Source organism: Heloderma suspectum, chromosome 5 (assembly GCF_057233095.1).
Source record: "Heloderma suspectum isolate Gila_16-S chromosome 5, 16-S_ref, whole genome shotgun sequence".
NCBI lineage: Eukaryota > Metazoa > Chordata > Lepidosauria > Squamata > Helodermatidae > Heloderma > Heloderma suspectum.
Window position 1 is genome coordinate 23,704,062 of NC_139462.1, and position 18,377 is coordinate 23,722,438.

An 18,377-nucleotide genomic window follows, 5' to 3' on the forward strand; every position below is an offset into this window, starting at 1 on the left:
CACTATAGCACCAGGACATAAGAAGCCATAACTCCGAATTGTCTCCTAATTCCTGGAATGGTTAAGAAAGATATAGGGGTGACATTGCTGAGATGCATATCTGCATATGTGATATTTAACTGGGGCAGAAAGATTCAGCAAGGTTCAAAGGCCTGTGTTTGAATACCAAGTTAAAATACAAAGAGAGAGAGAGAGAATATAGTAATTAATAATGTCATCAGAACAGAGCAAATGGACACTTGAAGACTGCATGCCTTTGGCAGGCAGATCTAGGACACAAGCCTAGTTTATTTATAACTGGGGTTTCCAATGTTGTACTTGTGGATACCAATGTGCTTGGAGGTACCTCTCTTGGTGCCCACAAGGTTCCTTGTCCCTCCTGATTTTTAAAATTAATTTATTAAGATTGTTTAAAAATTAAAACTAGTATATTAGAATGCTGCAAGGTATGCTGCATTCCAGCACCATCTTTATTTGGGTTCAAAATTGTATTTTGGAGCTCAGACCCCACCTCTGCCTTGCACTGAGGTTCTTCGTATTACATTTCTATCCCAGCTTTTTTCCTCTTGCAAGGACAAAGGCAGCTCACATGCTCTTCCTCCTCCTCTCCATTTTAACCTCACAACAACCCTGTGAGGTAAATTAGGCTGAGAGTCAGTGACTGGCCCAAAATCACCCAGGGAGCTTTAGGGCCGAGTGGGGACTAGAACCCGCGTCTCCTGAATCCCAGCCCAACACCCAAACTGCTACACCACACTTGCTGTTGGGTAAGTTACTGTTCTTTTAGTTTCACCAGTTTGCCTTCTGGGAAATGAGTGCTTTTGAGAGCCACTCTGCCCAACTTGGTAGTCATCTTATGAACGGACAAGTCCCCCCATTGCAGCCATAATGCTCCTCAAAATTCCCAAAGTGACCACCGGCCTCCAAAAGTTGGGGACCCCTGATATATAACAACAGACATTAAGTGCAAGTTGGGAAGAGATATAGGTGTCCTTGTGACATAATCAAATGGAATTTGGAATAGAAGAAGGGGGAATGATCCCATGTTAGCCTCCCAAACTGGCATCTCTGGAAGCAGGAGCAAAGCATACAGGATCTGTCAGGATTGCCTGCAGAGGCCACGAAAGCCCTAACAACAGTGTGTGCATGTGTGTCTGTGGTCAAGATAGGAAGCTGCCTGGCAACTCACAAGTGAGCTGCATCCACCCCCAAGAGCAGCTGCCGCTTCCAATTCTTAAGGTGGAAAATGGCTGGGAATTATCGGAGAGATTTTTATGAGATTAAAAAAAGAGGACACTTCCCCTCTTAGTGCTTTATAAAGCTTGGCTTCTCAGACCAGCTTGGGAGAAATCCTTCCTGGCAGCTATTCCTAACATTCCTTGTGGGTGTTATGAGGAAGCGGCTGAGCTGTGTGTGGGGAAGTGGGGAAGCTACTTGTCACTGTCACGGCTCTTCTCCTGCTTGGATAAGCTTTCTCAGCCTCCAGTTCCTCATGTCTCACTAACAGGATGTGGCAAAGTTTTATTTCAGTCTAAGCTGGGTGCAGCTGATGGTGCAGTTGTTCCTAGCACCTCCTTATAGGGATGGAAGAATCAGTCTATTTCCAGTCCATGTTGCTTTTTGCATGTGTTCGCTCCGAAGTCCATTCTGTCCCATTTCCACATTAATCTACGGATTTTTACAAGTTTGCATTTAAGTACACCATTAAATACACATACTTTTAAGCTGATACTCGGGCAATGTGATGTGCATGATAAAAAGGTAAAGGTAAAGGTGCCCCTAACCAGTCGTGTCCGACTCTAGGGTGCGGTGCTCATCCCCGTTTCTAAGCCGAAGAGCCAGCGCTGTCCGAAGACGCTTCCGTGGTCATGTGGCCGGCATGACTGCACACCGAGGTGCACGGGAACGCTGTTACCTTTCCCGCCGAGGCGGTACCTATTTACTTGCAATTTCTTGCTTTCGAACTGCTAGGTTGGCAGGAGCTGGGACTGAAGACGGGAGCTCACTCCGTCACGCAGCACTCGGGTCTCGAACTGCTGACCTGCCGACCTTCCAGTCTGCAGTTCAGCGTCTTAACCACTAAGCCACCGCGGTCCCTTAATGTGCATGATACATCACTCCAAATTACAAAAAAACCCAACCATCCATCACACATCCAGTTTATAAAAAGAAAAAAAAAATTATAAACAGACTAAATCAGATTTTAAATCTGTGTATCAATTTTTTTTTTAATCAACTGGATGCATGATTGCTGGTTGTTTGTTGTGAGTTGGCATTTCTATCTCAAAATACACATTTCAAAGTGCATTTTATCTCAAAATATGCATTTTAAGTGCATATCAAGTCAAGAACTGCATTGCAACATTTGGAGAAATGTAAAATCTGATGGATAGCTATGTTCCAATCTGTCCAGTAGTCTGGGAAGTGTGAATCATGCCAGTTCTTATTGGAATATGTAAAGACGGAATTCCTCTAGCTTACCCACCACTTCATAGTGCCTTTATTAACATCTGGATTTTTCAGGAATGTGGGGGACCAATGTGATAAAAAGTCACTATTGTGCATAATTTACTGGCTAGTGCATTGGTTCTTAAACTGTAGTCCAGGTCTAAGTTCACTTTCAGATGCTCCTTGAGACCATAACAAAACTAACAGGGGCAAATGCCCCAAAGTCAGAGGTTTCTTTGTTGGGTCTCTACTGCAGAGTGAAGAGGCAACCCACTTTACAGTTTCAAATGATTCTGAAAAACAGCACACCTCTTCCTCAGCACAAATAGCTGTTGTGGAAATGCGAAAGAAAATCCCAGCTGCACGCATGCTTTCTCCTCCATGTCTCTCTGCAACATACAGTTTTGTTGTATCACAGCCGCAAAGGGCAAATTCAGCAGTTTCATTTTAACTTGGAAGCTGTTCCCAGCATCCTCCTACATGGTGGCTGTAAGGCAAGAAGACATGGTAGCCCACAAATAATTTCTCTGAAGACACACACAACTCTTGGGAGCATTTCAGCACACACTGTCTGATTGTACAATATATATATTAGCAGGAAACAATCCCGACTTGAGAATGATGGCACGCTGGCTATATACGTGGGTGATGCTGCAATTGTTTATAGTCATAAACCTGCATGTATGTGAAATGGCATAAATTTAGAAATCCAAATGAACCCTTAGCAAGATCTCTCATTAAATGTAAACTAGTCTAGTCATTTTGACAACCACAACTTATTTTTAGGGAAAATATGCCTCTGGAGGCAGAAGGGAAGCGTAGGCGGGCTGGATGCCTGATGACACCTTATGACATCATCCTCTTCCTCAAGGCTACTGATTGGTTCTCTTTTAACTGAAGCAGAGTTTAAATTCCTGCACTGTCATAGAAAATACCAAAAACTGATATTTGAGGATAAGATAGAAAATCTATCTGTGCTGGTGGAGCAATTAAAAAATAATCATCCTGGAGGAAACTCATTGAAACAGACATACAGGTAAATACTTTAATTCCTTTCTTTGTTCTGATGTTGTTAAGAATGAAACTAACTCAGGTGTGTTAATGAGGACTCTTACAAAGCAAGAAGCATGTGAATGATGAAGAAGAAAAATATTAAATGCCAGTGCTCATTATTTGATCTTTCAAATGAGATAAAAGATAAGAATGAAAGTCTTAAAGGGGCTTTTATACAACAAGGGGTTTTGATCAGTTTGATAGTTAAGGGTTGTGATAATTAAAAGCATCCAACATTGGGAATGTTAAAAAAATTAAAGAAAATTCAAATTTGAATGCGTGCAAAGGAAAAACTACAACAATAAATCTAGAGAATTTTGCCTCCAAAATAAATTTCAGCTTATTCCATGTATTTTACTTTTATGATTTCTTGCTGAATTATGTGTCGCCCCACTGGTTGAACATACTAATGGACTTTGGGCTGATTCAAACATGTTTGTTCATCTCTTGATATCTTAGTGATTGTCACTCGAAGGTATGAAGTGTCTCTACAAAAGTGTTGTGTTTCAGTCGTCATCAGTTCAAGGGGAATTTCTAGCTGCAGTGATTATTAATCTATAACAGCATCAAATATTTACACATGCAAGTCATCAAATGAGGCTAGCTAACAAATGATAAACTTCTGTGTAGTTATATAGCAGGTGTCATCCTTGCTCCTCGTTGGATAGCACCTTATGCTCCAAGTGCTGCAATTCACTTCCATGTAGCTGTTTGGAGCTTCGTAGGAATACAGTCGTAGGGCCTGGATTTGTGGAGCAAGGGAGCAATTTCTTGATTACTTCACCACATCATTCAATGGTCCTTGACTAAGCAAGCTGTAACTATATGCTAGGTATGCACTAAGACAGAAAGATGCAGCTCCCAAACCACACTGCAAGGGTGTATGTAACTTATTTTCCAGACTAGCTAATCATGAATCTCAATGTGGATTGAGAAGATTGTGTACATAAATATATGACTATCTGGAGCTATGGCAGTCTCTTCTCTATTACTATTACGTGTGTGTGTGTGTGTGTGTGTGTGTGTAGGGGATTGGCTTTGGTGGGGGGGAGGGGGGAATTTCCATTTACCTAAATGCCTTTGTTACCTCTAGTCCAGGCTTCCTTAACTAGGTACCCTCCATATGTTTTGAACTACAACTCCCATCATCCATAAACATTGGGTCATACTAGCTGGGGTGATGGGAGTTATAGTCCCGAAGGTCTGGAGGGCACCAGGTTGTGGAAGACAGCCCTAGTCCAACTCAGTGATGAAATTGACTAGGTAATGTTGCAACAAGCAACTTACAGTCTAGTTAATTTCGTTCTGCAGGGAGATTTTGCACTAAAAAAGCATTTGTGTTCAGGGGTACGTTTGAGATATATACCTTCATTCTTTGAAGCACTCTAAAAAAGCAGTTTCAGCAGAACCCTGTACATGTCTACTCAGGTCACACTGATTTCAGTTGGGCTTACTCCCAACTAAGTGGGCAGAGAATTGCAGCCTTAATGTTTTAAAATCCTTTAATAATAGTTTAATGATAGGTGGTGGGATCCAGACTTAGACTGTACCCATTTAAATCAATGAGACTTAAGTCATTGATTTCAGTGGGTCTGCTCTAAGCATGACTAAGCCTGGATCCAACCATTACATTGTGTGTGTGTGTGTGTGTGTGTGTGTGGTAGATTGTGCTATTCATCCTTGGCACTATCCAAAGGGCACCTATGACATTCATACCAAAATGTGAGGCCATTCTTCTGTGGGCTCCTTTCAGCATTTCCAGAGTACAACTTGAAGTGTTGTGGGACAAAAGAAATGGTGCCTCTACATAATCACTTCCACTTCTCTGAAAAGCTATCAACATTCTGTATACAACCAATGGACTTTCCCCAAGGGAAATTTTGCAAACAAGAAGTTGCATTTCCAAGTGTGTTCTCTCTCCATAAGACATTTTCATGTGCATATATGGTATATGCAGGGAATCTGTTCTGCATGTGTTTTGTAGATCATCAGGCGTCTTTCATTCCATCATCCACTCATTGATGGAATCGCATTTTTTCCCATTCAGAAAAGTGCACAAAAAAGGATGTTGTAATTTACATAACTTTTGCTGGCACATAACATTTTGCATATTTTTCTTAGCTCAGTGTACAATCAATGAGCAGAGCCCACAAAGAAAGAATGCTGAAGACAGATCAGAGGTGTATAAAATGTGGTGGTTTTTTTTTTTTTAATGGCTTATATATTAGTGCAGTGGAGGCTGGGGGCTCCGATGTCAGTGGGGCAGTGAATCCACTCTGGGTTTCAGTCAGAACCAGTCAGAACTCTAAAGGAGCCCCAGTGACATTGGAGCCACCAGCCTCCACTGTATTAGCATATTTTCCAGTATTTTTGTATGACCAACATTATTTGAATCCATTTTGGATTTCTACAACCTCCCTAAAGATGCAGCTATTGTGCACAACAGAACACACTTTTTGCCTGGAAAATCTAGGAGTGTACGAAACCCCGCTTACCTGGCTCCACTGGGTTCCGCAGGTGGGGGAGGCGATCCATTCCTCCCCCTGGAATCCTGCCTGGCCGGCTCCACTCCATGGCCAGCCCGCGGAGCCGCCGGCCGGGCCAACCCACAGCGGGGCCTCCAGCCACCGCCGGGCTGCTGCGGACGCAAATGGCGTCCTGCGTAGGGGGCACCATTTGCGTCCCTATGCAAGCCCATGATAGGCTACATAAATATTTACGTAGCCTATCACGGCTAAAGCAGGGATGCAAATGGCGTCCCCTACGCCATTTGCGTCCCTGCTTTAGCCGTGATAGGCTACGTAAATATTTACGGCTAAAGCAGGGATGCAAATGGCATCCCCTACGCCATATGCGTCCCTGCTTTAGCCATTATAGGCTACGTAAATATTTACGTAGCCTATCACGGCTAAAGTGGGAACGCAAATGGCACAGGGGATGCAATTTGCGTCCCTGCTTTAGCCGTGATAGGCTACGTAAATATTTACGTAGGCTATCACAGACTGGACTAGGGATGCAAATGGCGGCCGCTACGATGGCTGCCATTTGTGGCTGCAGCAGCCTGGCAGCGGCCAGAGCTGCCGCCGGAGCCGCAGCCAGGTAGGCTCCGTTTTGCGGGGCTTTCGCAGGGTGGTGGAGGGCTCCGTTCTGCCACGGATTCCAGGGGCCGAATTCACTGGAATTCGGCCCCCTTGAAATCCGTGGTGGAATTCTCTAACATCCCTAGGAAAATCAAATGCTCATGTACCTTTTGGTTTTCTACAGTAGTTTCTGCACAGCATGCTACATATGATCAGGCATTGTTTTAGAAAGTCCAGCTTTGTTACCAGAAGCAAGCAGAAAAGCACAGTGTAAACCTGAAGTCAGCAGCTGATAGCCCAGGGGCTAAATGGCCTCCAGCAACCACAAATGGGCCTGCCACTCACCTATGCCATCCTATAAAAATAATCTTTTATCCTTAGCAAGCCTAGTCTAAGTTTTTCAGCATCAGCCAGCCAAGTATACATTGGCAGCAACCTGGTGAGAAGAAAACAGAGGTGAGGGACCCTTTATCCTCACCCCTAAGCTGACCTATACAGTTGCTGACCACTTATGTAAATTCTCTATTTTAACACACTTCTTTTGATGTTGTTATAGCCACTAAAATGAATACCAGGAGGACTACACTCTTGTTTATCTCCCTATGGGCTCTATCCTGCGCCCGTCCTGTAAGTAGTTTTTAAAAACAGCATTGCAATCATGACAAGCATTCTGGGATTTCAGCACTGAAATAAATGCAAAGTAAAAGCATTTTGCCTGGGCTGGCTTCTGCCCTTTGTGCTGATGTCTTTCTCAAGAGTTTATTTAACAACATCCATCCATTCATTCATGGTTTGTTCTTCTAATATATCCAGGTACCCAGACAACAAGGTACACATCACAGGAGCTCTGAAGAATACTGGGTAAGCAAACCATCATGATTTTTCTTTCATCTTTCATTTGATGCCCCTACATCAAATGTAGAATTTTGCCACAAAATTATCTTGGAAGTAAAAGACAGGAAAGAACACTACATACTTCCCAAGACCGATCTATCTATCTATCTATCTATCTATCTATCTATCTATCATCATCTATCGTATTTTTATTCTGCTCCTCAGCCAAAATGGCTCCCAGAGCAGCTTAGATATAATCAGTAAAACAAGACAGTCCCTGCCAGTAGGCTTACAATCTAAAAATAAAGGATACACAAGGAAAAAGGAATGGGGAGGGAAGAGGAAAAAAAAGAACTTTCAGCAGGGCTGGTGGAATGGCCTTGTGTCGCCTGCTCAACTCCCTCAGTACAGCCTGCTGGAAGAATGGCTGCTGGTGGTGACAGCTGAGGGAGGAGGAGCCTTCATGGGGGAGGTCTTAGGCAGGGCTTGAGATCATTGTCACATTGAAATCTACACAACAAACAAAGAATCCAAGAAACAAAACAAACCTTCACATACTGATGTTGGTGAAGGCACATGGTAGCCATATGGCGCCAGGATTATTCAGGCAGCATTTCCTGCCCTTGTCCCTGGTCTTCCGTGGTGTCACCCTGCAGCCACTGTCTAGACAGTAGCTCCCACAGAAGTCTTCTGAGGCAAGAGAGTGAGGTTTTGCACAGCTGGAATATACATACATAGGGTTGGATCCAGACTTAGTCATACTTAGAGGAGACCCATTGAAATCAGTGGGACTTAAGTTGGTTATGATTTCAATGGGTCTACTCTAAGTATGAGTAAGTCTGGGTCCAACCAATAGATCCATATGATATTTGTACATATTAAACTAATACATTAAATTACATGATTGTCTACTGATAGGTGTGTTTTGTGAATAGAAAAGGGAAAAGGAGCAGGGGGTGGGGAGACCAGCAAGAAACCTAACGCAAAATAGAAAAGTCACAATAACAAAATAATTCCCCAAATAAATAGGGATGTGTGTATTTAATGCAGAATGATGAAAACACAATGGGTTGGATCAAGATTAAGTTAAGCCACATTGAAAACAATGTGGAAAGTCAGTCAAAGCTAACTTAAGTCCCATTGATTTCAGTGGGAACAAAGTGCAATGGACAGGCTGCAATCCTACACCCACTTACCTGTGGAAAAGCCCCACTGAACTTAATGGGACTTACTTTTGATTAGACACATGTAGGCTGCACTGTTAGTCTGGACCCAGCCAATGGGCCATTTGTCAATAATACGGGACAATTATGAATTTACATTATTCATTTTATCATTCATGAAAAGGTGGTCACCACCTCTTTTTTCTGACTGGCTCCTTGTCTTTAACAGCTATATGAGAGGTAGGCACAACACGGTCTTCTCTGTGCTAGGAATAAGGCACTTATTGCATTTGGCTGGTGCAGGTGGGTGAACATTTTGCCCAGTTCTTTGTTTGATAAGAACATACCCAAATCTGCACATTTCACAGATATGACAGAAAGAAATTGAGATTAAAAAAAAGAAAGAATGTGAGAGAAAGTGAAACTGACAATCCACCCGTCTCTGTCTGCAGTAACACATCCTTTCATTTCCACCTTTTGCACAGGCTACTGCGATTGAAGAAAGCTTGAACGAGGGAGCCGATCCCGCAGAACTTAGTGATGAAGACCGAGGGAGCAGGCTAAGTGCAAGTGCAGAAAGCGAAAGAAAAGAAGCTGATGCCAGCGAACACGGCAGCACCAGCCATGAGAGTAGTGAAGGGAACAGCTTTCCCAGGAAGGTTTCCAGCAGTAGCCTTGAGAGCATCTCAGAAGATGACCATGAATGGAGCACTCGGGACAATGACGATAGCAGATATTTCAGACCCCACCAAGCGGTCCGTAGGAAATGGGCAGATGACGAGGGTTCCCACGACCATTCTGACCCAAAAGAAATTAACAGGAGCGGTTCTGATGATCAGTCTGCTGGCAGAACGTCTCTGGTAGGTACTCAAAACACTCTGGTATAAACCTTAGAATTGCAGTAGATCAGGGGCATTGAACCTCTTTCAGCCCAAGGCCTGAATTCAATTTCAGAGAAGCTCTTGGGAGCCCAAATTTCAGTGGTGGGTGCGGCCAAATCAAAGAGGGGCAAAATACCGGGCTATTTTAGTTTCAAGCTCCTGCTGCCGCTAACTAAGCCTTAGGAGAGGCATTCCAACTTTTCAGGATGCAAAAGAACTGCACAAAAGCCAGGAAACCACCCAATGATCTGCCATCGGGGGAAAGGGGTTAGAGCCAGGAGGAGGTGGCGTGGCCCTCTGAGCAATCTCAGCGGGCCAGATTAGGCCCCAGGGAGGCCAGATTGGGACTGTAAGCCTGAGGTTCAACACCCTCGCCCTAGATGGAAGTGATTTCCCATCGTAAACAACTGAAATTTTAGTGATCCCACTAACATTGTCTGTAAATAACATGAAAGTCCATAAGGTTACCCCAGATAATTCACTGTAGGGAATAAAAGCTTTCTCCTTCCGTTCCTGTATTGATCTTCTGGTTCACACTGCTCTGCGTTCTAATCCTTCTGGATTCTGGTTTATTTATTTATTGCATTTATATCCTGCCTTTTTTCCTCTTGCAAGGAACCCAAGGCAGGTTACATTATCCTCCTCCTCTCCATTTTATCCTCACAACAACAACCCTGTGAGATAGGTTGGGCTGAGAGTCTGTGACTGGCCCAAAGTCACCCCGTGAGCTGCCATGGTCAAGTGGGGACTAGAACCTGAATCTCCCAGCTCTCTGTCCCAACACTCTCACCACTACACCACACTGGCTCTCTGGTTTAACTTTGTGCATTTCTCGCATGGAGGGCAGTAATGCATTGAGCCCGACCTGGGGCTGCACTGCTGGTCCTGCCCTTGACGCCACACACTTGAGCTTGCCCCTCCCCAAATGTCCACCCATTGAGTGCAGGCATCTGAAGAGGAAGCCCTGCATGTGAGATGATGTGTAGACGTTCCTGTTTAGGCCTCTGTGCTCAACAGGTGGATGTTGGGGGCAGGGCTAGGCCAGCCTCACAGTGTCAGGGGTGGAGCCAGTGGCACAGACCAACATGTTATACATAGAATCAAAGAATAGTAGGGTTGGAAGGGGCCTATAAGACTGTTGAGTCCAAGCCCCTGCTCAATGCAGGAATGCAAGTCAGAGCATCTCTGACAGGTGGCTGTCCAGCTTCATCTTGAATGCCTCCAGTGTGGGAGAGCCCACTGCCTCCCTAGGTCATTGGTTCCATTGCCGTATTGCTCTAATAGTCAAGACATTTTTCCTGATGTTCAGCCAGAATCTGGCTTCCTGTAACTTGAGCCCATTATTCCGTGTCCTGCACTCTGGGACGATTGAGAAGACATCCTGGCCTTCTTCTCTGTGACAGCCTTTCTCTGTGACAGTACTTGAAGAGCTTTCTCTGTGACAGTACTTGAAGAGCTCTATCATATTTCCCCTCAGTCTTCTCTTCTCAAGGCTAAACATGCCCAGTTCTTTCAGTCTCTCTTCATAGGGCTTTGTTTCCAGTCCCCTGGTCTTCTTTGTTGCTCTCCTCTGAACTCTCTTCAGCTTGTCTGCATCCTTCTTAAAGTGTGGTACCCAGAACTGGACACAGTACTCCAGATGAGGACTAACCAGTGCTGAGTAGAGGGGAACTAGTACTTCCCGTGATTTGGAAGCTATACTTCTATGAATGCAGCCCAAAATAGCATTTGCCTTTTTTGCAGCCACATCCCATTGTTGGCTCATATTCAGCTTGTGATTCATATTCGCTCATATTCGCTTGCATGGAGAACTATCCTCCATGCAAGTGACCTATGGAGAGGGCTTAGGAGAATCTCTAAAATGGATTGCAGCATGCAGATTGTCTTCAGTGCATTTGTTTCTTTCTTCCTCCAGACTTGCACAACCTTTGTGGCCCAAGGGTAACATGCGGTATTGGCCAGGCAGGTGGGATGTGGTGGGGGGAGAATTGCACATAAATGCATGTGCTTGCAAGCACACACATGCACTCTTCCTCCACACACATACATAACCCCCATACACACATACACTCTTTCCTCCAACATACATACTCACTCTTCCACTATACACACACACATGCACACACATATATATAGACACACGCACACACACACACACACACACATATATATATACACACACACAGAGAGACACTCACACACTCACATTTCTCCCCACACACACATATGCACATTCATAAACACCCACATACCCTCCTCCCCCACCCCACATGTACATATAAACACACACCCCTTTCCTCACACATTTTCTGATGAAACCCGTAAGCTGGCCCTCTGAGTGCTGATAAGTAGAGCATCCTCTGAGAAGCAGGCCCTCCGAGCTCTGATTCCTAGAACATCTTTGGCAGCAGGAGCAAATTAGGTGGTAATTTCTGCAGTGGTGTAGGGCCATGGAAACCCACAAATAACGTCTTGGGAGTTGTGTACCCCTGCTCTGTACACTACTAAAGTGCATTTTTGCATCAACAGAATACTGGAAAAATTAAAACACAGGGATACATGAGAATTTTGTTGCAATTGAAAATGCTCTGTTTGCAACCTCAAATGCGAACAGGGGTGTATGTTTTCCAAAAATATTCACAAATTCCTGAACCTGCATAAGAAATGCATACGTTTAAAAACACACACTTTAAAGGATTGGCATTTTTACACTTTAATTGGGGAAAAGTGCACACTGTTAAAACTGTGCATTTTTTACAATGCACTCTTTTAAAAATACACAATGTAATGTGTGCTTTTAAAAAGTTTTAGTCAGTTTGCTTTAGTCAATGAGGGATAAGGGGGCACTTCTGAAAAATGTGCACTTTTCCTGTTTAACAAAGCAAAAAGCAGGTTGCAAACAAGAACTGGACTGAGCTGAATTGAGCTTGAAGTAAACTTCACAGAATTTCAGCGATCTCAAGCATCCTTTGTTCTCCTATTAAAACAGACTTGTTGTGATTGTTTGTAGGATTGCATCAAGATCTTTTTGTATGGTGCTTTACTGATGTGCATATGTGTCCATTGATAAAACGCAGCACAAAAAGAATCCTGATACAACCATATGTACAATTAGGGATGCCGGAGAAATCTGCCGCAGACTCAAATGAGGCTGGAATCCAAAGAATCTGACCTCCGAAGCCTGCAGCGGACCAGCAGCACTTGCCTCCACGTCTGAAAGAATTCCCATGGGGCGGCTCTCCAGCTTTCTAAAAATTGTGGTATGCTAATGGTGGCTGCCACTAGCCTATCATGGGAAAATTACCGCTGTAAATGGCGTGTTTTATGCCATTCGCGGCCATAAAGCATTTACTTTTACATAAATACAGCCGTAAACAGCTGCAATTTATGTAAGAGTAAGTGCATTATGGCTGCAAATGGCATAAAATATGCCATTTGTGGTTGTAATTTTCCCATAATAGGCTAATGGCAGCTGCCATTAGCTTATCACATCTTTTAGGAAGCTGGAGAGCTACTCTGACAACTCTGGCAAACGCAGCAGGGCTCTGGATGAATCTGAGGGCCCAAGCAGCCCAAATTGCCCCACAGAGGACCCCCCGCCCCGGACATTGGGGGATTCTCCCATCCCTATATACAACCAGTCACACCAAGTGTGCTTTTTTCTTTTGTTTTATCAATGTACCCATCAGTACAGTAATGCAGAAACATGAAGGAACTGAAAACGGCACGTGCACGGAACAAAATTTGGAAATACAGACTATTCCTAATGCAACAGGTCCATTTCAGTAAAAAAGAAGGCATTTTAAGTGTACTTTATGTTCACTGCTTTGGAAGCTCCTTCCATATTGAAAAGTGGGGTGAAAATGTGAGAAATATTGATAGATGTAGTAGCAATATGTGATTTGTGGTGCAGGATGGGTAGAAGCAAGAGCTGCACTTGGCCTAAGCAACTTTAAAAACACCTTATGCTGTGAGAAAAAACAAAGAGATCCAGAGTTTTCCTCTCTATTTGTCTTTTTGCACAGGAGGCTCAAAATGAAATTCATGAAGACCACTTCTATGGTGCTATCAAACAATCCAAAGAACAGTTTGATGTTGAAAATGATGGCATGCTTTATACACCCGATCAAGTCTTGTATACATTCATGGGGAAAGGAGGCAGCGACTTGGCAAATGATGAAGATATCAGTGGTGATGACTCTTTGGATGGACATAATGGGGAAGATCCAGGGCACACGGTGCCTCCAAGTGAAGGAGATGATCAGCAACCTCCAGTGACTGATGGAGAACAAGATGGTGACAATGGCCGGCACCATGATGGCAGCAGCAGCAGCAGCAGCAGCAGCAGCAGCGAGAGCAGAAACCTTGATAAAACAGGTAATCACATTACTGATTATGGCAAAAGACATGAAGGTGATAGTTACAGTAGCAGCCAAGAAGATAGATATGATTTCAGCAATGAAGGAATGCAAGGAGATGACCCAAGAATCTTTGAGAACCATGACAGTGATTCTCACATGCTCCATGGGGCCATCTATTCAAAAGAGAGCAGCCAGCAAATCAGCAGAGAAAAAGTGAAAGGAAAAGCCAGTCATCACAACAAAGCAGTGGAACATTTTGCCAGGCAAGTATATCATTACGTTGATGATGATTCTGAAGAAGATCACAGTCCTGAACATGATGAGAGCAAATCCCTGCAAGAGGATGATGTTGACTCTAAAGAAAACAGCCAATCTGTAGAAGACAGTCAATCAACAGAAAATGTTCCCAGTAGATCCAGGGAAGATGCAACCAGTCATTCCAGAGAGGCAGTAGAGCATTCGTCCAGAGGACATAGTCACAGCCAGTCTAGAGAAAACTTTGACAGCCAGTCCAGAGAAGATAAGCACAGCTGGTCCAGAGAAGATGATCTGCACAGCCGGTCCAGGGAAGATGATGTGCATAGTCGGTCCAGGGAAGACGACTTGGACAGCCAGTCCACAGAAGATGATGTACACAGCCAGTCCAGGGAAGATGTGCATAGTCAGTCCAGAGAACACATGGCTAGTCAGTCTAGAGAGGACGAGAACAGTCAGTCTAGAGAGGACGAGAACAGTCAGTCTAGAGAGGACGAGAACAGTCAGTCTAGAGAGGATGAGAACAGTCGGTCTAGAGAGGATGAAAACAGTCGGTCTAGAGAGGATGATGACGCAGTATCTGTAGAAGATACAAAGAGTGAATCTACTGAAGATAGCAGGGACTCCCATGAAAAAGCTGTGGAAAAGTCTAAAGAGTTAGGTGAGAAATCAGATGAACTCAGTGCAAGCCAATCCAAAGAGCAGGAGAGTTACTCTGCTGAAGAAGTAGTACATGTGACACCAAGGGGCAGTGGATCCAGGGAGGTTAAAAGACAACATAGCAGATCAAGTGAGAAGAGCACATCTACAGAAGAAAGTGAAGAATCAGCTGAGGACACAAATGAATCCATCCAGGATGACAGTAGTTTGTCTCACAGTGAATCATCCGAGAGTAGCAAATCATCCCAAGAAAGTGCTAGTAGTGAAGAAGACAGCGATTCAAATGAAGATGATCCGAAGTCTGGAAAATGGCAAGACCAACAAAGCCAATCCGCAGAAACTAGTGAATCCTCAGACGAGGAAAACAGTCATTCATTAGAAAGAGACAGTCATTCCAGAGAAGACACAATGAGTATAGAAGACGACAGCTGGTCGAGAAGCATGGAGCTTGAAAGCCGAAAGTTAATGTTTGACATTGATCATAATAAACCGTTTAGCGATTATGATGATAATGACTGCCAGGATGGGTATTAATTGCATTAAAAACAAATAAACCCCACTCTATGTCATAGTTTGAGGTCAGGATGTAACCTCGTCTTTTAATTTATTTTAGCATTTTAGCAATGTGAATATTGACAGCTAGAAAGTAGAATTACCACTGAATTTCACTTGATGCAAAATTCGAGGCAAATTTGGACAAAACACACCTGAGGAATTTCAAAGGAGGCAAAACCAGTTTCAGTAAGATTCATAGCACCTTCAGTTTGCCACTGAATTCTATCTAAAGCAAAATGTGAGGTAAAGTTGGAGATTCCTCCACAAGCAAAACATCTGAGGAATTTTGAGGGAGACTGAAAGAGTTTTAATACCTGTCAGGTGGCCACCAATGTTTTTGCCTAGCAAACTGTTTCTGCCACCCTTCAGTTACATTTTCCAGGCATGGTTGTGTCTGTATCTTGCATAGCTCTACTGGAAACAGTATTCTATGAAGGGGGCAATCCCATGTATGTTTAAATGGAAAGAAATCCTACAACTCCCAGCATTCTCCCATGCTGGCTGGGGAATGCTGGGAGTTGTAGGACTCCCCCTCCCCCCATCTAATCACACATAGGATTGCACTCTAACGAACTAAGTTCAGAGACATGTAGATTGTCACTGTTATAGTAGATGTTGGTTCCATTTTAAAGGAAGCCTTTTTTTAAGTGCTTGAGGGAACTTCCAGCCATCTAAGAAGGGGCTTTATTTCATGTTCTGTTCAATGAAGAAATTAGGACAGTGGTGGCAGAGAACAGAACTTTTCTGGCCCTTGCTCCACAACTGTGGAATACCCTGCCATGAAGATTTCTGTGTATAAGCTGCTGGTTTGTGTAACTGTCGCGGAAGATGACAAGGAATACATTTCCTCCCCTTCCATTCATGTGTAATTTTTGGTATTTGGAGAAGGGAGGTTGCTTTTACATTTTGTAAAGTTATTTTCAGGATGAATGCATTTTCTCTGTGTAGCATGATTGCTCCTTTAGCTGTTTTAAAAGTGGTGAATGCATACAAGGCTGCTTTCTTCTTTGGTGCCAATGCTTCACTACTAAAGAACCTTTAAAAATGTGTGTGTGTGAGGGGGGGGGATGTGTGCTTGAACATGTTTCCCTTATTTGTAAAGCGAAAAAGGGGGTGTGGTGGGGAGGCTTTACCCCGTAGCAAAATTGCTCTCATATGGAGGCTTCTGACTTCCCCTGAAGAACTAGCACAGAGGCAAAACTGGTGCTTGAGCGATGGGAGGCCCAAGAGGGGAACAATTCCCATGGCTTTGAAAACATTGGCACCCATGCACAGCCTAGGGTAGACAGGGTAGCCCAGCTCCAATACGCACATGCATAAGAATGGAAAGCAAGTTATTTAACTGCATCTACTGCACAGATAGAAAACAAAGAAGACACGTTCCACATGCTAAATGCCTGTGCACTTCCGCTGGTCATCCAGCCTTAGAGGTATCATTAATATGGGATGTATGTAATATTTTGTAATAAATGTATAGCTGTATTGGGAAACAGCATGTTTTTTAAAAAAACCCTTTGATATAAGTGGTCTTAAGTTAAAAATTAAACCATTCTCTTTGTATTTCCTAATAAAGATTTTTAAAAGCCGTACAAAGATTCGTTGCCTGGCTTAATTTATATGCCTTTCAATGTTTTTAAGATATTCTAGTTACATTCAAATTTGAGTGAGGAGAAACAGTGGCATGACAACATTGTACCTGGCTGGGTGTGTTGTAATGCAGGCCTTTGTGAGGCTCAGAGCTTTTAAAAATCCAAGAGAAGTACGTATACGGCAGCCTTCTCCAACCTAGTTCCCCCCAGATGTTTTGGACTACAACTCCCATCAGCCCCAGCCTGCATGGCCAGTGACCAGGGATGATGAAAGTTGTAGCCGAACACATTGGAGGGCACCGGGTTGGGAAGGATGGTATAGGGTCTACCCCTGAACTACAAATCACTACTTACAGTCGGATTGAGTATCATGCTAAGTGAGTTATTGACGAAGATCCCAAGCAAAATGGTGCCCCTGCTATGGCACATAATGACCTTGATATTTGCTGGGATAAATGTCTTCCCCTCTACTAGACATCACCAAGTGTCACACCTGGCAGTTTGGAAGCAAAGCAAACCCTGAGCAGGCACGGGGCACACAGAGCAGCAGTGACCACACTCAAGCAAAAAGTTAGTACGACTAAGGAGCCAGGCCAGTGTCTGAGTCTTTATAGGAGCAGGTGGAAATCCCTTATGTCTAAAGAGGAGCAAATCGCCCATGGCTCTCCTCAGACATAAGCCAAACCTTCCCTCTGAATTGCAACCCCACCGCATGCCCTCCTACCCACACCCAAATGACAGCTTCCAGTGGCCAGAGGAGAGGACTCTTCTGGACACATGAAATATCACTAGGGCTTGCAAGCCTCCATAGTCCATGCCTGTGAACGGCTAGCTATGTGTTGGCAGGAGAGATCATGTGTAGCTGCACAAAAGCATCTCATGGCCTCTGGAGGATGTCATATGTGTGTGTCAGGGACGTGGGACGGGGACGGGTTGAGGCTGAGTGGGTTGAAGGAGCAGTAAAACAGGAATTCTTTTCCAGTTTGGATTTAGCAGAAGGATTCAGAGACTCCTAATGCTCACCTCTTACAAGACAAGCAGTATGCGCCCCTGAAGTTCTTCTCTGGACATAAGCCTAATAAACTTGGCCAGCATCTCAAGTCATGTCATTGAACAACTGGTGAACTAATAGCTGCTGTACCATTTTCTGGACAGTTGCAGTGGTGGTGGTGCTTAGATGCAGCAATGAACAGGGCAGCAGCTGCTGCTGCTGCTAAGTCAACAAAGGCATGGAAGGAATGCTGGGGCCTAGTTGTCAGAGTTAAGAACATGAGCAGCCTTATACTCAGAGCTGGCATCAAGGGTAGGCATGGCTGGGCATGTGCCGAGGGCCCACACCCCAGCAGGGTCCCACTAACAAAAGCCTCCTAGAGTTGCTCCTCCTCTTCGCCACTGCAACCTCCTTGCTAAACCTGCCTCTTGCTCTGGCCCAGACTTTTGATCCATCTAACTCAGTAAGGGTCATAGAATAGTAGGGTTGGAAGGGGCCTACAAGGCC

General features: G+C 44.1%; 1 protein-coding gene across 1 annotated transcript; it reads left to right on the forward strand.

Moving 5' to 3' along the window:
* Positions 1-573: 573 nt before the first annotated feature.
* Positions 574-15,269, forward strand: LOC146343697 (uncharacterized). Its single transcript, XM_084860222.1, has 5 exons — positions 574-767; positions 7,138-7,208; positions 7,395-7,442; positions 9,064-9,438; positions 13,485-15,269. The coding sequence occupies exons 2-5, from the start codon at positions 7,146-7,148 to the stop codon at positions 15,267-15,269; spliced, it is 2,271 nt and encodes a 756-aa protein (XP_084716348.1). The 5' UTR covers positions 574-767; positions 7,138-7,145.
* Positions 15,270-18,377: the final 3,108 nt, after the last annotated feature.